The 24,165-nt window shown below is 53.3% G+C and overlaps 1 protein-coding gene across 2 annotated transcripts; it reads right to left on the reverse strand.

Annotated features, from left to right (window-relative positions):
* Positions 1–182: 182 nt before the first annotated feature.
* Positions 183–23,857, reverse strand: PLCD1 (phospholipase C delta 1). 2 transcript variants are annotated; one of them, XM_069475536.1, is made up of 15 exons: positions 19,054–19,150; positions 15,639–15,803; positions 11,904–12,132; positions 4,289–4,418; positions 3,955–4,186; positions 3,119–3,320; positions 2,887–3,031; positions 2,660–2,809; positions 2,411–2,569; positions 2,025–2,184; positions 1,714–1,830; positions 1,139–1,317; positions 918–1,050; positions 692–841; positions 183–568 (listed from the first exon to the last, which is right to left on the reverse strand). In XM_069475536.1, the coding sequence occupies exons 1-15, from the start codon at positions 19,148–19,150 to the stop codon at positions 483–485; spliced, it is 2,334 nt and encodes a 777-aa protein (XP_069331637.1). In that variant the 3' UTR covers positions 183–482. The 2 variants fall into 2 exon arrangements, with proteins under 2 accessions (XP_069331637.1, XP_069331638.1); XM_069475537.1 differs by lacking the exon at positions 19,054–19,150 and adding an exon at positions 23,749–23,857 and having other exon boundaries at positions 184–568.
* Positions 23,858–24,165: the final 308 nt, after the last annotated feature.

Raw genomic sequence — 24,165 nt, forward strand, 5'->3', positions numbered from 1 at the left:
GAGGGGGCCTTGGGGCCGGAGGGCATTGGCACTCCAGAAGGACTAAGCACTCGGTACCCTCACCCATGCAGGCATTTGTCTCCCCAGACACCCTGCCCCACTGGAGTGTGTGGGGGAAGGTGGGGAGTGAGGTGCTGGGCTCTGGTGCTCTGGGACACACGCATGCGCTTCACGGGGGATTTTCTGGTGTCCAGGTAAAGAGACCACAGGGCTTGCTCTTATCCTGATCTTTACAAAAACCCTGACTGGGGGCCAGCCAGAGGGTGGAGTGGGCTGCAGTGTTGTTCCTAACGGAATTGAGGGCAGCTCCAGGTACCGGGCAGCTCCTGGTCCCAGGGAGGCAGCAGCACAGACAACAGGCCCTCGCCGAAGGCAGTCCGGGGGCCTCTAGCTCCAGGTGCGAGGCTGGGAGCCACACCAGCCCTGCGCCCAGGTGTGCACGGAGGGCCCACTCAGGGCGGACCCCACCGGACTCCCCCAGCCTAGTCCTGGAGGGCGATCTTCACAAAGAGGGTGGCCGATGGATGCTGGTCTCCATTCTTAGACAACAGGTGGACATGGCGGTATCCTGGCAGGCAGATGGGCAGGAAAGGGCACACAGAGCGTTCCAGTCACTCATGGAGGATGCTTCGAGAGATGCCAGGCCCCGCCTCGTCCCGCCCTGGCCGTCCCGCCCCTGACAAACACTCACCCTGCTTGAGGCTATTCAAGGGGATGGTGCTCTGGCCGATGAAGTCGTTCTTGGAGGAGGCATCATAATCCTCCACCACGAAGCGCACGAGGGCGAGCTCAGGCACAGCCACCTCGAACTCCAACTCCATGTCCCACCACGGGTTGAAACCTAGGGGCACAGGCGCCACATCAGCAGTACGGACACCAGCTCCAGCAGCTGGGCCCAGCCCAGGCGCAGCACGTACCGTTGTTGGTGATCACAGTGGTCTGGCGGCTGGCGATGTCCCGGCTCACGCCGTGGATCTCCACCGTCACCTTGGGGTCCACAATGGAATTCTTACTCTTGTTGACTTTTGGCAGCTGCTGCCCTGAGATGACCTGAGGAAAGGCAGGGGACAATTAAGGGGTCAGGGGTAGTGGGGCGGGGAAGGCCACGGGCACCTGTCCCTCCTGTGGCTGGCCGTACCCTGATGTGGAGCCGCTTCCGAGCCCACCAGGGCCCCTGCGTCAGGGCACGTGAGTTGAAGCTGGAGTTGGGGTCTCTCAGGAAGGCAGGCTTCAGCACGTACCCACAGGCCCCATTGTCCTGGAAGCGGCCCTGGTACACATCCATCTCTGGCCCAGGTGTCTGGAAGTTCAAGGCCACTGCAGGCGGGACAGGGCAGTCACAAGCTGTGGGCTGGCATCGGGGGCCTACAGTCCAGCCTGCTTAGGGAACACTGAGGCCTAGGGTCACACGGCGAGTAGGAGGGAGGGTCCAGCCATCATTCCAATGCCTACTGCCCTCCTGCCACCCTAAGTGACTCACCACACTAATCGCACATTCCATTTCTGCTGTTGGGATCAAGAGGCTAGTGTGCTAATGGGATTTCAGTCACTGTGACTTGCTGGTGGGAAACTATTTCCAAACCGAGGTTACCGGCTCCACACACCCCTGCCTCTGACCCTGCTTGGGTCCTCAGACCTCTGTGCATGGCCTTCAGGGCTCCAGGCCCCTGGCCTCAGGTCCAAAAGCCGCCTCCAGCCCCCGCCAGCCCATACCGATCTGGCAGCCCCCGTTCCACATCTCCACGGGGCTGTAGTTGGAGGAGTCCGTTCTCCATCCAGCTGGGTAGATCCTGCTCAGGTGCTCCACGTTGTGGCGCACAAAGCTGTTTCCTGAGGGGAGGGGAGGTGCGGTCAGCAGTGGAGGCCTCCTGGTGAGGCCCGAGCCCCTCCCTGCCCAGCCTGTCAGGTAACAGGGCCGGGAGTGCCAGCTCTGGTCCCGAGGGGTGGGGGCCAAGCCTGGCCCCTGCCGGCCCAGATGGTCAGCCAGGAGGTCGGCACCCTCCAGCTGCGGGCCGGGGGCTCACCTGATTCCTGGAGCAGTCGGAGGGCGCGGTTCTCGGAGAAGGACACCATCTCGTAGAAAGCCTGCCCGGGGGTGCCAGGACTGGGGAAGCCCCCAAAGTGGACACTCTTGCAGTAAATGACCATGTCAGAGAGCTCCTGCGCTAGCCTGAGCTTGTCCTCCTGGGGGCCACGGGGAGGCCCGGGTTAGATTCAGTGGTGGGGGCAGGGTAGGCACTGAGAAAGCCAGAAACCCAGACACAGAGAGACAGAGGGAGACAGACAGAGAGAGCGGGGGGCAGAGGGTCTGAGTGGCAGCCACAGAGAACCGAGACAAGGCCAACATCCCGGGGTGCGCGGGGTGGGAGAGGCCCCCAGGCTTCCCGGCCCCCACAGCTCCCCCTCGAACCTTGGGCTTGTGCTGCACTCGACTCCTCACTGCTTCATCCTCCATCTCGGCAGCCTCGTCTTCGTCCGACACGACGGTGGCCTCAGAGCCGCCTTCCCCTCCAGTGGGCAGGAGCCCCCCAAACTTCTTCCCCTTCAGCAGGATCTTCCCCTTCAGTTGCTAGGGATGGAGGGGTAACCAGTCAAGACCCGCCGGCCTCCCAGCCAGACCCCTGCCCTCTCCTCCAGGCACCTGCTCCCCACCACGCACCTCGGGGGAGGGCAGGCTGGTAGTGACCCCATCCAGCGGCTGGTCCAGCAGCAGGGGGCCCAGGATGGCCCGCAGGTGTCTCGCCATCACGCGCTGCTGCTCTAGGCTGCAGTGGTTCTCCAGGGACAGGATAACGGGGTAGGGGGATGCCTGGAGGCCCAAGGGCAGGTTAGGAGGGCTTGTCCGCCCGCAGCATCCTGCTCCTCGCCCCCCAGAGGCACGCCCACCTTGAAGGCGTAGTCCCGGATGGCCCGGAGCACATCGCAGAAGAGGATCTTGGAGGTGAAAGTATAGCCATGGTAGATGATTGGTTCCAGGTTGGGCCCGTCCCAGCAGTCGAGCTCCAGGCAGCGGCAGCCTTTGCACAGTGCCCTGCAGGGAGGGGTGGTGGCTAGGACCCTTCAGGTCCCATCCTGGGTCCCACCCAGACTCCCGCCCCAAGGCTTCCCTGGACCGCACCGGATGTAGGCTTCGGTGCTGCTGGGCCCGGTGAGCTGGTCCTCCATCAGGTAGGTGTTGTGCGAGGAGGACACCAGGTAGTGGCTGAGTGGCTGGGTCATGTCCTGGTAGACCCGCCGGTGCGTCAGACTGAAGGCGCTGCCGTCAGCTGACAGCAGGTACATGAGGAAGCCATCCTTGGTCATCTGCCGCTGCGCCTTGGCTGGGAGGGAGGAGGCCACCGCCTGTTAGAGCCGGCCACTGGCAGTCCCCTCCTGGCTGCCCGCCACTCCACCCCCTGCCACCTGCCCTGGGTGGGTCCTCCAGAGCTCTCGGCAACAGGATACGTCTGAGTCTCCTGACTAGACCATGGCTACCCCAGAATGGGGTCTGTCTCCTCCTCCTTCCGTGTCGACACATTCTGAGTCCCTGAGGGCAGAGTCTCATCTCCTCCTCCTTTGTGTCCCCAGACTGGAACCCCCTCCAGAGCAGGGCCCCATCTTCTCTGCTCTGTCCCGTCTCAAAGCTGGGCCCAGAATGGGTGCAAAGAAGGAAGCAGGAATAGCATCTGCTTTTCCAGACACTTCTCTCTCTGTTTCTTGGGGAGGAGGTCTCCAGAGCCTCCTAAAGGAGGAGCCAAGAGGGAAACTGAGGCCCAGAGAGGGGCAGTGATGCTGGAGCCCTGTCTCCCATCTGCCTGCTTTCACAGGACAGGCAAGTACTGACCAGGGGCCCTGGGCTGGCTCAGGCAGCCCCTTCCCTCCAGGTCCCTTTTCTCTGGCTGCAGTCTCCTCGCAGGTCTCCCAGCCCTGTGTGGCCCTGGGACTGCAGGTCGCAGGCCCTGGCCAGGCCCTCACCAGTCTCGCTGGGCTCGTAGCGCTCAATGAGGGAGAGGGCCAGGGCAGGCCCTGCCGCCTCCTCCCGCTGCTGGTGCTGCAGGAACGTCACTAACTGATCCACCGACAGGGTCTCCCCTGAGCCTGCAGCCTCAGCGAAGGTGCGGTCGATTTCCTGCCGCTTCGTCAGCATCTTGTAGAAGTCTTCGATCTCCTCGTCCTCCAAGGAGTCTGTCTGGGAGCGGTCACACTCCTGCAAAGCCAGGACAGCCGAGGGGGTGTGGTTCAGAGCAGGCCTCGGGCCAGCATCCAGGGCCCGCTGGCACACAGACCCAGCCCCCGCTTCCCGCCTCACCCTGAAGATCTTCCGGGCGTAGCTGTCGTCCACCTGTATGTTGAGCTCCTTCAGGAAGTTCTGCACCTCCTTGAAGCTCATCTTGTTGTCCTTGTTTTTGTCAGCTTTTCGCAAGCAGGAGTGAATCCAGCTGGGTGAGGAGTAAGGAAAGCACCCAGGAGCCCTGGGACCCACCCAGGTCCCAGCCCGAGCCAGGGTTCAAGCTGGAGCCGCTGCAGACACACTCCCTGGAGGCCTGACTTGCTGCACACACACATTTCAGGGACGAGCCCTGGCGGCCTCTCGGGAAGAAAATGCTACATCCTATTAAGGGGTCTTTTTCTATTTGCTGGTTTTGAAACCTTTTGAATTTTTTGAAAATATTTCTTTTCTTACTATAACAGGACTCACTGTAGACAACTTAGAAAATACAGAAAAATAAACAAATTCCCCATATTCCTACCACCCAGGGGTAACCACCATTAACATTTCAGAGTATGTCCTACTGGTTTTCAATATATAATTGTTAGCCAACCAGACTAAAGCAAGTGAGGCTTATGTTACAGGAAATGGCAAATGTCAAGCCGCTGACCAGAAGGTGGGGACACCACATGCAGAAAGAAAGCCTGGATCAAGCCATCAGGATTGGGGCATTTTGGCCCCCCTGCGCCCTCACCTTGAGGAACGAGAGTCCGCAGCACGTGCCACAGAAATCAGACAACTGAGGATGGAACAAAGACAATGAAACCTCATAAACACAGCAAGAGAAATAATAGCAGGCTTTTACAAGAATTCACAAAAGAAATAACAGTATAATCTATGCTATATAAACTTTAAAAAAATCTAAGGCTCAGGCCAGGCATGGTGGCTCACGCCTGTAATCCTAGCACTCAGGGAGGCTGAGGTGGGAGGATTGCTTGAGCTCAGGAGTTTGAAATCAGCCTGAGCATGAGCAAGATCTGGTCTTTACAAAAAATAGAAAAGTTAGCAGGGCGTGGTGGTGCACACCTATAATCCCAGCTACTCAGGAGGCTGAGGAACAGGAGTTTGAGGTTGCAGTGAGCTACGATGATGCCACCTCACCCTAGCAACAGAGCGAGACTCTGTCTCAAAAAACAAAAACAAAAACAAAAAAACTAAGGATCAAATAAAGAAAAATATGTCTTCCATCTGACAGACTGAGGGAAACATTTGCACCAAAGGCTTGGAAAAATTAATTAAAAAGAAAACAATATGATGATCCTAATAACTAAATAAGAAAAGAATATAAACTGACCTTTGCAAACATTACTAATATTCCAAGATATTAAAATTTGAAAATAAGATGCAATTTCTTAAACTATAAAATTGTCAGTTTAAACATATAATGCCCAGTGCAAGAAAAGGTGAGGTGAAATGGACACTCATTCACTACTGGGGCGAGGTAGATTGGTACAATCTTTAGGAAAGTTAATCTAGGGATAGCTAAAGCTTTAAACTGTTTTACCATTTGACTCAGTAATTCCACTTCTAGGAATCTATTGGTAAGGAAATACTCTTAAATACTGAAGCTTTTTGGAACACACAGGTTAATTATCCCTTATCTGAAACGGCTGGCACCAGAAGTGTTTCAGAGTTTGGATTTTTTTCAGATTTTGGAATATTTGCATATACATGATAGGATATCTTGGGGATGGGACCCAAATCTAAACATGAATTCATTTATGTTTCAGATATACCTTATACACTTAGTCAGAAGGTAATTTTATACAATATTTTTAATAATTTTGTGCATGAAACAAACTTTTTTTTTTTTGAGACACAGTCTCACTCTGTTGCCCAGGTTAGAGTGCCATGGAGACAGCCTTGCTCACAGCAACCTCAAACTCCTGGGCCCAATCAATCCTCCTGCCTCAGCCTCTCAAGTAGCTGGGACTACAGGCATGTGCCACCATGCCCGGCTAATTTTTTCTATATATATTTTTAGTTGTCTATATAATTTCTTCCTATTTGTAGTAGAGACGGGGTCTCGCTCTTGCTCAGGCTGATTTCGAACTCCTGAGCTAAAGCAGTCCTCCCACCTCAGCCTCCCAGAGTGCTAGGATTACAGGCGTGAGCCACTGTGCCCGGCCGAAACAAACTTTTGACTGTTTTTTGACTGCAACTCGTCACATGAGGTCAGGTATGAAATTGTCCACTCGTGGCATCATATTGGTACTCATGAAGTTTCGGATTTTGGAGCATCTTGGATTTTGGATTTTCATATTAGGGATTCTTTGGGGTGTTATTTATAGTAGTGAAAGACTAAAAATAAAGTAAATGTTCAACACCAAAGGAATGGATCACTGATTTATAGTGCATCCGCTCAGTGGAATATTATGCCGTCATTAAAGCTATTTATGGAGACTATACTAAACAGGGAAATAATTATGATTTAATGTTATACAGAAAATGGATTACAAGTGTATAATCGAAAATGGAAATGCAGAAAAAAAGATTAGGAGGAGAATGCAAATATTGGTAGTTTCTAGAGGAGGTGGGTGTTGTAGGCCTTTAAAACTTCATTCTAACGTATACATATTTTCAAAATTTCATATATATGTACATCTATGTGGAAAAAAAATTATGGCAGAAAGCCAGGTGAAAAAATCAAGTTCAGAGTGGTCCAACCAATCACAGATTCCTCTACTGAAGGCTATTCAGCACATGGAATGGCTTTATGATCCCAAGGTCTTGGAAGGAGGACCCTGCAAAGGGCACAAGACTGTCCAAGGACAAGCCTGTGCAAAAGGAGTGACTAACAGAAAAGTACCAGAGAATTGGGCTTTTTAGAAGGCTCAAACTCAGACAGAGGTGGCCTTGAGAAATAACACCTAAAAGTCTCTCAAATGCTCAAAAGCACACAGGAAACAAAAACAACAGGACTCAAAATGTATCCGCCAAAGGAGCTGGATATACATTAGCAATGAACGATTTGAAAGCGAAATTAAGAAAGCAGGCTGGGCACAGTGCCTCACGCCTGTAATCCCAGCACTTGGAGAAGCCAAGGTGGGAAGATTGCTTGAGCCCAGGAGTTCAAGACCAGCCTGGGCAACATAGTGAGACCTTGTCTCTACAAAAAATTTAAAAATTAGCCAAGTGTGGCAGTGCATGCCTGTAGCCCCAGCTACTCTGGAGGCTGAGGTGGGAGAATTGCTTTACCCCATGAGTTAGAGACTGCAGTGAGCCATGGTCAGGCCACTGCACTCCAGCCTGGGTGACAGGGTGAGACTCTGTCTCTAAAAAAAAAAAAAAAGAAAGAAAGAAAAGAAAAGAAAGAAGAAAATAATTCTATTTACAACAGCATTAAAATAAACAAAATGCTTTAAATAAATTATTTTAAGAGACAAGGTCTCACTATGTGGCCCAGGCTGGTCTTGAACTACTGGGCTCAAGAGATCATACCATCTCAGTCTCTCAAGTGCCCTGCTTCGGAATAAATTTTTTTTAAGTGCAAAACTTATACTCTGAAGACCACAAAATATTGTTGAAAAAAATTAAAGAAGATATAAATAAATGGAATTATTTATCCCATGTTCATGAATCAGAAGACTTGATATTATTATACGGGGATACTCTCCAAATTGATCCATAGATTTGACACAATCTCTATCAAAATCCTATTGGTTTATTTGCAGAAATTGACAAGCTGATCCTAAAATTCATATAGAAATTCAAGTGACCCAGAATAGCCAAAGCAATCTTGCAAAAAAAAAAAAAAAAGAATAAATTTGTAGGACTCACACTTCCTAATTTCAAAACTTACTACAAAGTTACAGTAACCAAAACACTGTGGTAGTAGTGCAAAGATAGACAGCTAGACAAATGGAATAGAATTGAGACTACAGAAGACACTCTCATATTTATGGTAGATTGATTTCTGACAAGGGTGCCAAGACAATTCAATGGGAAAAGAATAGTCTTTTCATCAAATAGTGCTGGAACAACTGTATATCTACATGTAAAAAAAAAAAAAACTGGATCCCTATCTCATACCGTACACAAAAATGAATTCAAAATGGATCAGAGACTTAAATGTAAGAGCTAAAACCATAAAACTCTAGAAGATATAAGAGTGAATGTTATCACTTTGGATCAGGCAAAGCGTTCTTAGATACGATACCAACAAGTACAAACAACAAAAGAAAAAAGTAGATAAATTAGATTTCATCAAGACTAAGAACATTTCTGCTTCAAAGAATACTATCAAAAAAGAGAAAAGACAACTCACACAATGGGAGAAATTATTTGCACAGCATATATCTCATTGGCCAGGCGTGCTGGCTCACGCCTGTAATCCTAGCACTCTGGGAGGCCAAGGCGAGAGGATCACTTGAGGTCAGGAGTTCGAGACCAGCCTGAGCAAGAGCGAGACCCCGTCGCTACTAAAAAATAGAAAGAAATTATCTGGACAACTCAAAATATATAGAAAAAATTAGCCAGGCATGGTGGTGCATGCCTGTAGTCCCAGCTACTCGGGAGGCTGAGACAGAAGGATTGCTTAAGCCCAGGAGTTTGAGGTTGCTGTGAGCTAGGCTAACGCTACCGCACTCTAGCCCGGGCAAAAGAGCGAGACTGTCTCCAAAAAAAAAAAAGCATATATCTCATAAGAGACTTATATCTAGAATATATAAAGAGCTCTTGCAACTTAGTAATAAAAAGACAACCCAAACAAAAAGTGGACAAAGGATCTGAATAGATATTTCTTCAAAGAAGATGAAAAAAAGCACATGAAAATGCTCAACTTCACTAATCATTTGGGAAATGCAAATCAAAACTACAACAAGATACCACCACACACTCATTAGGATTGCTACTATCAAAAACCAGAGAATAACAAGTGTTGGCAAGAATGTGAAAAAATTAGAACCCTTGTGCACTGTTAGTGGAAATGTAAAATGGCACAGCTGCTATGGAAAATAGTATGATGGCTCCTCAAAAAATTGAAAATCTATCTCTATGTGATCCAGCAATTCCACTCAATATAAACCTGAAGGAATTGAAAGAGAGTCTCAAAGAGACATTTGTACACCCATGCTCATAGCAGTATTATTCACAGTAGCCAAAAGGTGAAAGCAAACCAAGTGTCAAATCAATGGATGAATGAATAAACAAAATGTGGTATAACAGGCCTGGCGCAGTGGCTCACGCCTGTAATCCTAGCACTCTGGAAGGCTGGGGCGGGTGGATCGTTTGAGCTGAGGAGTTCGAGACCAGCCTGAGCAAGAGTGAGACCCCGTCTCTACTAAAAATAGAAAGAAATTATATGGATTACTAAAAACATATATAGAAAAATTAGGCGGGCATGGTTGCACTTGCCTGTAGTCCCAGCTAGTTGGGAGGCTGAGGCAGAAGGATTGCTTAAGCCCAGCAGTTTGACGTTGCTGTGAGCTAGGCTGACACCACGGCACTCTGGCCAGGGCAACAGAGTGAGACTCTGTCTCAAAAAAAAAAAAAAAAAAAAAGAGTGGTATAACATACAACGGAATATTATCTATCCAGCCTTAAAAAGGAAGGAAATTCTGACACATGCTACAACATGGGTGAATGAGGACATTATGTTAAGTGAAATAAGCCAGTCACAAAAAGACAATTACTACATGATTTGACTTATAGGAGGTACTTAGAGTGGTCAAATTCATGGACACAGATAGTAGGATGGTGGTTGACAGGGGCTGGGAGGTGGGGAGAATGAGGAGTTGTTTATTGGGTATAGAATTTCAGTTTTGCAAGATAAAAAAAGTTCCAGAGATTGGTTGCACAACCATGTTGATATATGTAACACTACTGAACTGTATACTTAAAATAGTTAAGATGATAAAATTATGTTTTATATATACTTTACAATAATTAAAATAAAAATAAATAGATCTGTTAAAAAGAAGAGCTTAACAACAACAAAAATGTGCAATAGACATTTTCCAAAGAAGATATACAATTGGTCAATAAACACATGTAACTACGCTCAACATCATTAGCCATCCAGGAAATCCCAATCAAACCACAACGAGATACCACTTCATACCACAAGGATATCTATAATCAAAAAGACATAGATAATAGCAAGTGTTGTCGAGGATGTGAAAAATCGAAACCCTCATATACGGCTGGTGGGAATGTATATTGGTGTAGCCTTTTTTTTAAGTTTGGCAGTTCCTCAAAAGGTTAAACACAGAGTTAACCATACAACCCAGCAACTCCACCCCTAGGTATCTACCCAAGAGAAATGAAAACATGTCTACACAACACTTACACACAAATGTTCACAGCAGCATTATTCATAGGAGCCCCAAAGTGGCAACAACCCAAATGTCCATCAACTGGTGAATGACAAATAGAATGTACTATATCCATACAATGGGATATTATTAGGCAATTAGAAAGAATGAAGTACTGACACAGGCTACATCATGGATGAATGTTGAAAACACGCTAAGTGAAAGGAGCCAGTCACAAAAGACTGCATGATTCCATTTATAGGAAATGCCCAGAACAGGCAAGTGTATAGAGGCAGCGAGTAGATTAGTGTCTGTCTAGGCTGAGGGGTTGAGGGGAAATGGGCAGTGACTGCTAGAAGGTACAAGGTTTCTTTCTGGGTTGATGAAAAATGTTCTAAACTTGATTATGGTGATGGTTGCACAACTCTGTGAATATACTAAAAAGCACTGAATTGGGTTGAATACTTTAAATGGGTTAATTGTATGGCATGTGAATTATACCTCAATAAAGCTGTGGTAAAAAAAAAAAAAAAAGGCGCTAGGGCTGGCTCCACGCTAATCCATTCATGCCAGAGGCCTGATCACTATGAATTATAGACCACTGTGTTGTTGTGCAACCAGATTTTGAAGTTAATTTGTTTTAAGCCCACAGGCTGGTCTGTACACCAAGCCCGGGGAAATTCAATCACTCCCCAAAGAATGGCACAGGAGGGTACCATGGCCTCCCCATTCCCAGAGGAGAAAAGTGTAGTAACTCTAGAAAACACGACTAAAGCATCCAAGACTAGGTCTCCTGTTGAAGCAGCCTGCTTCCCTCAGCCTCCCCAGTCTCCTAACTCCACACTATCACAAAGGGGGACACGGGGAGTATCAGGGGCTGCAGAGCTGTCTGCCCTTGGATCAGAGTAGACTGAAGAGGCCTCCATGCACTTTCCCTGCTTCCCTTCTGCTGTGGGCTGAATTGTGTTCCCACAAAATTCATTTGTTGAAGGCCTAATCCCGATGTGATGGTATTTGGAAATAGGACCTTTGGGAGATAATTTGGTTTAGGTAAGGTCATGAGGGTTGTGGGGCCCTGATGATGGGATTAGTGCCCTTATATAAGAAGAGACACCAGAGAGCTTGCTCTGTCTCTGCCTACCATGTGAGGACAATAGGGAGAAGGCAGCTCGCAAGCAAGATAGAGCCCTCGCCAGACTGACCATGCTGGCACCCTAATCTTGGACTTAGAGCCTCCAGAACTGTAAGAAAATAAATTTGTATTGTTTAAGTCCCCTGCTCTAGGGTATTTTGTTATGGCAGCCCAAATTGACTACACCTTTCATGCCCAGGTTGCCCGTGGGGCAAGCACAGCCTGTATCCACAAGCCAGGCCTGAACCCACTGCCACCAAAAGGATACTGCTGAAGCTTTTGCCGCTGGTCCATGGAGCCCGAGTGGTGGATGATCTTGCGCAGACCCTGTACCCAGTGCTGGGCATCAGCTGGCGATGGGGCGATGAGGTCTAGTGTATTGCGCTGGTCCTTGAAGACAATGGAGAAGCAGCGGTCCTCGGGCACGTCACGGGCAAACTTCTCCAGGCCTTCTGTGCGGTGCCCCATCCGCACCTCCTGAATGTCCTCGATGGAGACTGCAAGAGTTGGGGGAGAGGGGACAGAGAATCCTGTGAGGCCAAGCCCCACCTCTGACACAGCCAAGGGCACAGTGGAGGGGACACAGCTTAGAGACACAGAGCCAGGGCTGGAGCTCAGGCCTTGAGTCCAGAGAGAAAGGAAAGAGGCAGGAGGTCAGACAAGGTGGGCAAAGGGCAGGGGAAGACAGAGACTGAGGCGGAGACAGAGCAGGAGGCACAGCTGTAGTAGGCAGAGTGGAGATGCACAGGGAGAGATGGACAGAAACAGGGACAGACACTTTATGGTGGAAAGGGCACCTGGGATCCCAGACCCGCTGTCTCGGTGATGAGGGGAGCAGGGCCCCTGGCAGGGAACTGGGGCAGAGTAGGGCTCCTAGAGTTGGGGAGAGACCGTTCTGGAGCATGGTGCCTGTGACAGAGACGGGCCACATACCCTCCTGACCATACTGGCCTTTGGGCCTGTCCTCCCCACACACAGCCACAAAAGCCTCCTGCCCCCGCCTCCTGATCATTCAGGAGACCAGGGCCACCCTCAGGAAGCCCTGCCCTGGGGCCTAGGGGCAGATGGCCAGAGACAGAGGGGGAAGTGCCGTGTCAGAGGGTAGCAGGGCCTTGCCCTGTGCGTATCTGCATGTGTCCTGACTTCAGGGAGCCCCTCAGCAGGAGGTGCAGGAAGGCTCCGCTCCCCAGGGTCCCAACAGGCAGACTGGAGGGTGCCCCTCAGGGGTCTGAGAGATTACATCATTCTGCTCTTAGGAGCCAGGGGCCCTCCTGTCACAGCCCACCCTTCCAAGCTTCAGGGAGAGGCAAGTCCCTGTCTACCCCCATCCCAATGCCCTCCACGGCCTGGCCGGGAGTCAGTCCCACCAGCCAGGCTCATGCTGCACCTCCCAGCAGCAGGGCCCAGGCTCTGCCTCTGCCTACCCCCATCCTGAGCCCGCCTCATCCATCTGTCCTGGGTCCTAGACTGGCTCTGGCAGTAAGTCCACCCTGTGCCCACCCCACCCTGAGTGCCCAGGGGCCTCCTAGCCACCTGCAGGCCCCACGTGTGTGTAGGCTCTGCAGAGTGGGCCACGTGAGCCCTGGGCCATCTGGGGTGCAGAGGATATCCCTGCTTAATCCGTCTGCCCACAGCCTCCTGTGCCCCAGCAGGCCCCGCACTGGGTGCAGCTGTAGCTGCCCCAGGCCAGGAATGAAAACAGGAAGCCTGAGCCATGGAAGCCCCCAGGGTCAGCGCCCCCACCCGCACCACAGAGAAAGTCCAGATGCCTCCACTGCTGATAATACCTTGTCTGCCTCTGGGAACCAGAGTGTGGGGGCGCGGGGGAGTGGTGGCAGGATCGGGGGAGACTTAGAAAGCCGGAAGCAGAGCCAAGGGGAACTGGGGGAGAGGGCTGCTCCACTCCTCACTCACCTGGCCTCAGTTTCCCCAGCAGTGAAGTGCAGTTGAGGACAACAGACTCACTGCTCATGCAGCGAAGGGAAGCAGCCAATAGACATGCACAGCACAAGACCGTCTGGGGCCCCTCTGACCTGGCAGAAAGCCTCTCAGGCCGTGCTCCTTACCTAGCACACCTGGGCTCGCTGACCTGGACCTGGCACCCCTGTGCCCATCCTCACAGGGTGAAGCCCCTCAGCCTGCCGCCCAGGCCCCTCTCCCATCCTCATCCCTGCATGTTGGCTCACACTGGGTCTCCGGCCTGGAGTGCCCTTCCTGCCCTTTTGCTCAGAGCTGTCGCAGGGTGAGGTCGTCATCCCGCCAGCACAAGTCGGGGTTCCTGCTAGAAAGGCCTGGGCCTCCTACTCTTCTATCCATCCCTCGCCCACCCCACCAAGAGCTAGGCACCTACTGGGAAGCCAGGCAACTGTATCGGCAGGTGGGTGGGCTTCAAGGAGTCCGTCCCCCTAGTTCAGAGCATGATATCCCCGGTCCCACTCTGCCCCACCCACCAGCAACTAACAGGAAACCCCATATCAGGGCAGGAGCCCTGTGAAGGAGCCTGTCTGGCGCCAGAGCCAGGGGCAAGGCCAGGCGGTCAGTCCTGTACTCTGTGGCAGTGGGCTGGGCTGGGGCAGATGCGAGCTCAGGGCGGTTGTCTGAGAACGCTTCAGAGCCCCCATGCCCCCAGAACATGCCCTGCCCTGCTCAGAAACCTTCCACGGCTCCCGGCCCCCACGACCCAGCCGGACTCTCCCCCATCCAACCCTGCTCCTGTCCTGCCTCACCTTGGGCCCCGCCACAGACCACAGGCCTGCAGGCCCCACCTTCTCAGGTCCCTGTCCCCTGTCCTGAGAGCTGGCAGATCCCTTCCTGGGTTAAAAGCACCCTACTGGGGGACCGTCAGTGGGCTGGCCCTCCCCTTCCTTATGCCCTCCTCCTACTTCGGCTTGTCACCCGTGTCTGGTCTCGCTCCCCACAGACCTGCCGCAGGTAGGTGAACGGGTGAGGGATTTCCAGGGGTCTGGGCTGCGTGAAACCCAAGCTGCAATGATCCACAAGCTCTGTCCAATTCAGTAGCCACCAGCCAGTTGTGGCTATTTAAATATTAGATTAGTTAAAATTAAATAAAATTAAAAATTCAGTTCCACAGTCACACTAGCCACATTTCAAGGGCTCAGTAGCCCCAGGTGGCTGGCAGCTCCCATACTGAACAACACAGACAGAACATTTCCGTCACTGCAGAGTGTTCTACTGCACAGCACTGGTCTGAGATTTTCCCACCAAGTAAAGGTGCAGAGGGGAACATCTCATTTTATAGATCTTCAGGGAATTCTTGCACTAAAGGGCAGAAGTTAGCAGGGCTTTCTTCTGCCTGGGGCCTTGCAGGGGGCACTCTCCATTTGCTGCCTAAGCCTTGGGTTCCTAGGCCTTTTTAGAAGCTTCCAGAAAGCCCTCAGACTCACACCCTCTAGGGAGCTCCCAGCCCGGGCCTCTCCCTTTGTGTCCCAACCCTGCTCTGCTCCAACATCCCTCCTGAGGCTTCAGTCCCAGGGAGGATCTGCCTCCTGCGGCCCCACCTCACACTTTGGCCACTGATACCCGGAAGTACCTTATCTACCTCTGGACTTTGGGCCTGGCCTTTGGCCACATCACACCTGGAATCCTAATGTACCCAATTGCCCTTCTTCCCACAACTGCCTGGGCAGACACGTGTGAGTCCAACCAGCACTGTCCAGCTCCCACCCTGCTTCTGAGCCTGGCTGTCCCCATCTGTGGTCATGGCTATGTATCCCCAACCCCAGAGAACTTCAGCATCTCTGTCCTCGTTCCACGACAGTCCTCTCCAACCCAGACTAGGCCTCAATTTCTCTGCAGGCTCTTGTCCTTGACCCCAGCCAGCCTTAGTTCCTTCATTTCTGGCCCTGGCCACATGAATGGATGCCCTGCCAGGCCAGGCCTCAGTTTCCCATCTATAGTCTTGGTCCATGTTTGACCTCTACCTTTACCCCACCGTGGCCAGGTTCCACACTTTGCCCCCTCCCCCATGGCCCAGGGGACTCACACAACTGGGACTCTGGGGTCCGCATGACCTTGCGGGACTCCTGCCAGATGGTCTTGCAGTCCTCCTGCAGCTTGTAGTAGCGCTCTCTCCGCCATGAATTGGACTTCACCTTCAGGAGCTGGCTGCCCTTCAGCAGGGCCAGTAGGTCCTCATCACCCTGTAGGCCTGGGGGTCAAAGATGGTAAGATGTCACCTCCTCCACCAAGTGTCCTGGGCCCCACACTGGCCATGCCCACCATTGAACCTCTCGGAGCCCACTTTTCGCCAGCTTCGTCCTCAGCTCTGTTTGCCTCTCCTTCCTCCACATTTATACCCTGTGACCTGCCACCCAGAGCTGAATGGACCAAGGAAAGGCAGCTAATCCAAGACCCCTGGCTCCTGATGGCTTGACTCTGAAAGATGGGGTGGGCCCCTCCTGGTCACACTTAGTGGTCAGAGTGACCTGAAGGAAGCTGACCAGGCAAATCAAGGGGGAAAAGGGCCAGACACCAATGGAAATGGACCCCAGACCATCACAGAGCCAAACAAATTCCCAACTCCAGTAGCTCCAGAATCATTTGTGCCTACATTCAGGTACCCTTCCTGACCAGATGAGTGACCTGGGCAATGATTTCATGTTGCTGGGCCTCTGCTTTCCTGTCTATAAAATGGGGATAATAATAGCACACATTGCAAAAGGAAGTTCTAAGGTTGAATGAGATGATGCATGAATCTATGGAGGTTCTAAGGTAATGGCAACTGTAGTTCTTGGTGTCAACTCTGTGGTTGCCGTGGGACCGTTGGGCCCATCTCTGCCACCCTCACCCCTGCTGCCCCCACCTCTGACTTGAGTGGGTCTCTGATATTTGCCCCCAGAATAGACAGATGAGCTCACTGTGGCCTGTGTTTGGCCTGATGGGATGCTCCGTCCCTCCCCACCCTACCCCCATCTCTGATGGCCTGGGTCTGGGACCCCTCAGGATATGGCAGCTTTAAGGCACAATGAAGCCCTTTCAGGAGCTGAGGCAGGGCCTGGCCCAGAGCCTACAGGGAGGACCAAGACCCTGGCTGCTTACCCCCCTCCTGTCTTGCTCTTTTGCCACTCTCAGAGGCCCAGGTTCCCAGGCCCAGACAGGAGGCACCAAAGGGACACCAGTCCTGGCTTCTCAGGAGCCCTCACCCCCAAGCAGATCCAGTACCAGCTGTGATAAAGTATCCCCCACCTTCATCACACCCAACCCAGCTATATCTTCAAGCAACTCCCTTCCCTCTCTGTGCCTCTGTTTCCCCATCAGCACAGGGCGAGAACAGTATTGGCGGAGGCATCTCTGGGCCTCCTCAGAGGTGACAGTCAGATGTGACCTTCTTCCTCCTTTGTCCCAGGTCTGTCTGCCCACTTCTAGAGACACTCTGCCTTAGTGTGAGCATCTCCCCTTCAGCCCAAGGGGAGGACTGGTGGAGGAGATGTGGGCTCCTACAGAGCTGTATCTGAGGGGCCCCGCATAAAAGGAAGTGGAAGGGAGTTCCCAGGCTGCCAGGGGAGAGGGCCACCTCTGTCCTTTCTGAGGCTGAGGTACAACTGGGAGGGACATCTCCTTACCCTTTGCCAGGACCTCGCCCCCCAAGCTGCGCACACTCAGGGCAAGCCACAGACAACAGCACAGATGGGAAGCGGAGGGTGCCAGGAAGTAGAAGGTGACCCCACCCTCCCGTTCTGGAAAACACCATGAAGAGATGACATGCTCATCCTGTCCTGGAGCCAAGCTATGACCCTGTTGGCGGTCACACAGAGATAAGTCCCTGGCTGCCGACATGGTTTCCAGAAGGTAGACCTCAGTCCCAAGGTGGGCCTTGATAATTCCAGAAAGGTGGTAGCCACTGCCCTGTGGGCCACTGGGACGCTGGGCAGGCACCTCCATCTCAGTCTCAGTTGTGGCCCTTTCATTTCTGAAGCCTCTATGCTCCCCACCACCCTTGCTCCCTTAGCTCCTGGAAAGCCTGTGGACACCCCTCACCCAGCCCCACTCACTCAGCTGTAGTACCTCCCCCTCCTGTGGGAGGGTGGTGGTGAGGGGCCTCTGAGCTCAGGGGCCTGCCCTGGCTTGACCTTGCAGCCTCACCCACCTGCCCAGCCTAGCTGCACTCAGTGAGGTGGCCACGTGGAAGGGCCGAGGGTGCTGCAAGAGCCAGTGGGAAGCTGAGGGGGATGCCAGGTGTCCTGCCCACGTACCTAGGGTGATGCATAATGCAGACACCCTGGGCCTGGGACCCACAGCAATACAGAGTTACACAGAGATACAGCCACATGTTTGTCACACCACACCACCACACTCAGTCACATGCTGCTACGCACAACCTCGAAGAGACAATGAGCCACATACTGTGCCACATTGCCCCTCCCCCAATTACACATTGTCACAGGGAATTGCACAGTGTCATACTTAGTCTCACATAGCCACACAACATGCAGCGCCAGAACATCATCATATTGATGATAATAGCAGCCACCATAATAATAGTTAATATTTGAATAAAATGCTGGTCGTAGTACATGTATTTAATCCTTTCAATAGCCCTCTGAGGAAGGCACTATCATTATTCCCATTTTACAGATGAGGAAATCGAGGCTCAAGGAAGTTACCTGGAAGAGTCAGGACTCAGAAGCGGGCAGCCTGCCCATAGGGTCTGTGCTATGAAACATTCATTACTTTAAGCAACCACCACTCAGGGACACACTGCCATGAGTAAAAACATCACGAAATCTATGTAACACACGCCATAACACAGAATGACAGAATCACTCAGTCACCGTGGGTCACCCACTGTCAAATCTGTCATACACAGTCACACTCAGTTGCACAGCATCACACTGGATCACACACTGTCACACTGGGTCACATGCAGACACCCTCAGTTCCATAATGTCACATACTTGGTTACACAGCATTACACACCATCATTGCTGCACAATGGCCCCACAGTACCACACATGTGACAGAATTACTCAGTCGCCACTGGATCACATACTGGATCACCCACTGTCACACCTGTCACATACAGGCACACACTTTTGCACAAGATCACACAGTCTTGCAGATCTTGGTTACACAAGCGTACCTGTTACACACTGGGCCACATATCCAGTGGTGCCTTAGAAATTTGTAAACGGGAGGGGTTGGGGTGGCAAGGAATGGGGAGCTTTGGAGGGGCTGAGATAGATCAGGAAAAAGGGTAACTAATCCCCCCAGTACTCACCCCCACATGCCACCACTGCAAACACAGCCCCACAGTGGGTCACACACTCACAGAAGTACTAAACAGGTCCAATCAAAAGCTGAAGGCAGGTGGCCCCCAAGCTCAGGGACAAGTAGTCTGTCTCCTACTCCAGCTGCCTTCCCAATTCCCTGCGGATTTTGGTGCTTCCTGCGCCCCTTACCCAGCCTCTGCCCATTGAGCGCTGCCACCTTGAGGCTCTGCTCCTGCAAGTAAAGCTCCCTGGATCTGCTCCGGTTTCGGCCCCCCAGGCACTGCATGGCGCTCCACAGTGTCCGGGCCACCGCGGACCCAGGTCCAGGGCAGTGCCGCCAGCAGAAGCCTGCCCGGGTACAGGGGGTGGAGCCGCCGCCCTGGAGGGGAGCAGGGGCGGAGTTTAGGAGTGGAAGGGAGGGGCTAGAACCCAAGAGGAGGGGCCAAGTCCGGAGAGGCGGGGCCGCGGGCCCAGAGGGGGGCGGAGTCAGCCCCCCAGGAGGCGGAGCCCGCCCCAGGCGGGGTGGGACCGATGCCCTCTGGAGGTGGGGGAAAACAAGTCAGGAGTGGATGGGGTGGGAGGGGCCAGAAGACAGGAGGCGGAGCCGAGGAGCGGGGCCTGGGAGGTAGAGTGAGACAAATCCATAATCCAGGAAGCAAATCTGTGGCGAAAGCCAGAGGCCCGAAAGTGGCCCGGGGGCGGAGCCAGAGTCAAGGAGGCGTGGTGGGGGAGGAGCAGGGCCAAGGAGGCGGAGTTCAGGCTGGGAACCGCCTCGGGAGGCGACGTGGAGGCAGAGCCAAACCCGAGAAGCAAACCCGGGGCGGAGCCAGGGCCCAGAAGACCAGCCTGGGAGGATCCCGCCCTGGAAAAGCAGTGTCCAGGCAGGGAGATGTTCAGGCAGGCTGGGGCGGGGCCTCGGCGTTGGAGGCGGCGTGGGGCGGAGTCCGACCAGGGGGCGGAGCCTGAGCTTCGAGGCCGGCGTGGGACCGCCGGAGACTGAGCTGAGCAGTGTCCCGGTGGGCGGCACTCTAGCGGAGAACCGAATGGGCGGGGCCTGGCGGAACCGGGGGCGGAGCCTAGGCCAGACACGGAGACCGCCCAGTATTTCACGTCAATTACCCAACGAATTCGTTGTGACTCAACTTGCTGTTTGTTGCCTCACTGTGAACCTCAGGCGGACCTGCTTCCTTCTCTCAGTTTGTCCACCTGAGTGACAGTCCCCAAGGTGCCAGATGCGAATGGAATTCTGAAAAAACGCTGATCTTAAAATGAGCCCATTAACGCAGGCTTGCTTTGATGAATACACGAGAACGACTGCAACTTTGTACAAAACTGTGCTGCCAATATGCTCGGGAACAGTGGGTCCTTTCATGTACATTACAACTTCCCTTTCATTCACCCAGCAATTATTTATTGAGCCCCCTACTGTGTGCCAAGGTCAGGACATCACCCAGAGGCCTGACTCACTCTTTTACTCTCTGCCTCTGAATAATTCCTCCATTCGCTTCACTGCAGCTCCAGCCACCAGCATCAACAGTGAGTCACTGACAAAGCCAGTTTTTGGCACAGACAGGCATAGCAATAATAAACTGAAGCACAGAGTGACTTGCCTAAGGTCACACCACAGAAAGTAAATCATGAGCAAAGGTGTCTTAGTGTAGATGAGCTAAAACATGGACACAGAGAAGCTGTTCTTTGGAGAAGGGGAAACAAAGTGTAATGGCAGCCTGAGTTACACAGAAACCATACGGGGGTTCTTAACCAGACCAAAGATCCCCACAAGGACCTGTGGATAGAATCACATCTCAATATAATTGGCTTCTTTTTCATTCTTATGTATTTTATTTTCTGCATTTAAAAACATGATGCTGAGAAAGGGTCCACAGGCCTCACCTGACTGCCAAAATGGCCTATGACACAAAGAAGTTAAGATCAGAGTGGATCAGTGTGGACCTGGAACCCCAGGGACACACAGCTTTGGAACATAACTGAGGTGGGTGGGGAGCTGGCCACCCAACTTGCTATGATGGCTCTGGAACCATCATCTCTTGGGGGACTGGCTTTTTGGGCAACCTAGAACTCCTATGCCCATTAGTGTTTTATCCTCACGGCATCACCTGTGAAATATGCTTGCATCCCATGGAGAGAAAACAGGCCCAGAAAGGCAAAGGGTCACACAGTAAGTAGAAGCAAAGCTAGGGCTCCCGGGGCCAAGATGAAGCCCCTTTGACTTCCACTTTTACAAATGCCAGCTCTTGCAATGGGGCAGGAGAGATCAGGTGAAGGAAAGGTTAGTGGAGGTGTGTTCAGTGAGGGAAGGCCCCTAGGAGGTAAAATCCTTTTGGGCACAACAGGGGACCTGCTGGAGAAGCCAGTCCAGGCCTAGCCAGAATAAAGACAGCAGAGGAAGGGGGCCGGGGGAGGAGGATGGAGGCTACAGCATCAGTCTGAGGGCTTCAGAGGCACCAGAAAGAGCCCCTTAGTTTTGAATCTAGTTCCGGTCACAGTTTCCCTGGCTAGGGACTACTCTATGATGCCCCATCCTCTCCCAAAGAACTATAGACAGCAACTCACAGGGCCCGGGAACTTGGAGAGGGGGCCTTCTGCAGGAACATAGCACTTACTGGCTACCAGGCATGTTCTAAATGCCATATAAATACTACCTAATTCAATCCTCACAGCAACCTTATGAGACAGGTAGTGTTAATATCACCCATTTTACAGATGAGGAAGCTGAGGCACAGAGAAGTCAAGGGATTTGTCTGAGATGAAAAAGCCAAGACTTGAGCTCAGATACTCCAGAGCTATGTCTGTAATACTACACTGCCTCTGCATGCATCTGGGGTGAGGACAGAAGGGACATATCATGTCTAGGTGAGCCCCATAGTCCCCCAGGCCAGGAGAGAGAACCCAGAGGACCTTTCTGCAGCAACCCACAACTGCCAGGCCAGAGTGTTATTCTGTAGCACATGCCCAGTGCTGTGGGACCGGCAATGTGAAAGGGATGCAGACTCTCCAATGGAAGTGTAGACAACCTGGAACAGCACAGGGCACAGTGACCGCCCCCTCCAACCATCAATTCTCTTGACAGGTTCTTTCTTCCCCATCTGGTTTGCAGCGCGAGCAGAAGGCAGTTAAGGGAGGTAGTTTTGGGTGATGAGCTAGAAGTGGCAGGGCCTTCAGGGAAAACAGCTTGGGATGACAGCATTCATGCCAGCCCTGCAGGAGAAGCATTCAGGAGGCTGGTCTGAAATAGGATGGGCCAGGGTAGCCAAGCCATGCCACAGGACTGGGAGGTTCTGACCGAGCTTCCATGTCTTTCCATGGGAAAGACACCAGGGCTGCCCCAGGAGCAAAAGTGAACAAAGGCACAGACACTGAGGATGGAGCCTGTTCCAACATGAGGCTGCTGCTGTGTCAGAGGCAACCAGAGGGCCTGCGGAGGTCTGAGTGTGAGGCAGGCAGGGAAGAGGTGTCACTCTGCAGTGTGAGAGTGAAAGCAGAAGTCTCCACTGTGTCCCCTGGGCTGCCCAGCCTCCCTTCCTGCCAGTCTGGCAGGAGTATTAAAGATGCCTCTAGCCTGAGAAGAGGGAGCACTGGAAGGTGTAGGGACTCCATGACTCATCTGGTGACTCTGAGGAGCCTGGGCTACTGGTGTGAAGGCAACAGCTCTGGTCACAGAGCAAGTTCTCTTTGGGCTATGGGGACCAGGTCTGGGCTAACTGGGAACCACACAACAGACTGGAGGGGGTGGCTGATGGGAATATTTCTGAGTCCCCCTAAATTCCAAGGGACTCTAGTTGAGGGCCGAAGGACTTTGTTCTTCTCTTTCCCATCTATTATCTCCATAGGTGGTTTAGATGGATGGGTGGTGGTCACTAAAACCTCCAACCCCAAGGGTACTAGAAAAAGAGGGATGTACTGTTAAGCAGTGATTGGTGGGTGTGAGAGGGGCAGGGTTTGCTGAGCTAGAAGATGATCTGGAGGGACAGTAGGGTAAGGCCCCCAATAGTGAATGAGTCCCCCTCCTAAAGCGACAAGGTGCCAGGTCCATGTTGTCCGCCCCTCCCCCAGCTCCTCCCTCACTACCCCCCAGCTCCTCCCTGCCCAAAGCCTGCCAGACCTGCAGTCCGGAGCCCACACTCCCCTCCCTGCTGGAGGGACAGAGAAAGGGCAAGGAGCTGGCCCAGATTCTGCGCCGAGATCAGAGGAAACAAAGCTCGCTGGACAAAGGATGGAGCCGCGGGCAGTTCCAGCTGAGACCTGGCCCTGTCCCGCCAGAAGGGTCCGCAGTTGCGGGGATCGGGCTGCTCCTCCCAGCCTGGGCATCGCCGACTGTGATTTCTGCGCTTGGCAGTTAGGGCTGCACCGCCCGACCTCGGCCAGCCTTGCACGCCTCCTCGCCCCACACCTTTACCCCCAACCCTGCCACACCCGCGCGGCCTGACGCGATTCAGGCACGCCCAGGCTTTGGGGAGCCTCTACAGGCGGCCCGGACGGGGCGGGGAAAACTTGGTGGTTCTTGGATGCTGCTTCCTTCCCTCCTCGACCCCTCCGCGTAAGTCGGACAGTGGAACACAGCCTTTCACCACCAGGAAAAGGGGGAGTCCCCAAGGCTGAGGGAAGTCTTTAGACCCACACCGCCCCCCCTCACCCCAGGCCAGATCTGGGGACAAGCCTGGAAACGCCCAGGGTCATGCCCGGCAGTCCCACTCAGGGAGCCGCGGGTTGAGATTCCCCTAATTGGCAAAGAGGCCGAGAGGCTGGCCCAGGGCTGCGTGGAGGTGGCCGAAGGAGCTGGGGCCCCCCTGCCGAGGGTCCGGAACTGCTTTCCCGGCGTCTGCCCCTGCAGGGTCTCCCCGCTCGCGCCGGTCAGGCACTCACCGTGCAGGGTCAGGAAGTCCCGGCCCGAGTCCATGCCCGACGGGCGGCGCGGCGGGAGGGGCACCGTGGGCCACACGTGAGTGGCGACAGCGCCGGCGGCCTCGGGTCCGAGCGCAGTGCGGTGGAGATACCCGAATGGACTGCGGTGGGAGGAGGCCGGGGGTGGGCTCGGGACACCGCCCCGCCCCCCTGGGCCCGCTCCCCCGCCCCCTGGGCCCGCCAACCCGCGTCTCTCCCCGCCCCCTCCTGGGGACTGAGGAGGGAGGGCAGAGCTGGGGGCCAGGAAGACCAGCCAACCCTGGCCTGGGCCAGTGGGTGCGCCCTGGCCAGAAATAGCCGGATCCCTCCAGCTTCCTCCACCGCTGCCACCCACGGGCCCCGGGCCCTGTCATTACCGCGGGCGGCCAGGTCCTACGC

The sequence above is a fragment of the Eulemur rufifrons genome, chromosome 7 (assembly GCF_041146395.1).
Source record: "Eulemur rufifrons isolate Redbay chromosome 7, OSU_ERuf_1, whole genome shotgun sequence".
In the NCBI taxonomy this organism is placed as follows: Eukaryota; Metazoa; Chordata; class Mammalia; order Primates; family Lemuridae; genus Eulemur; species Eulemur rufifrons.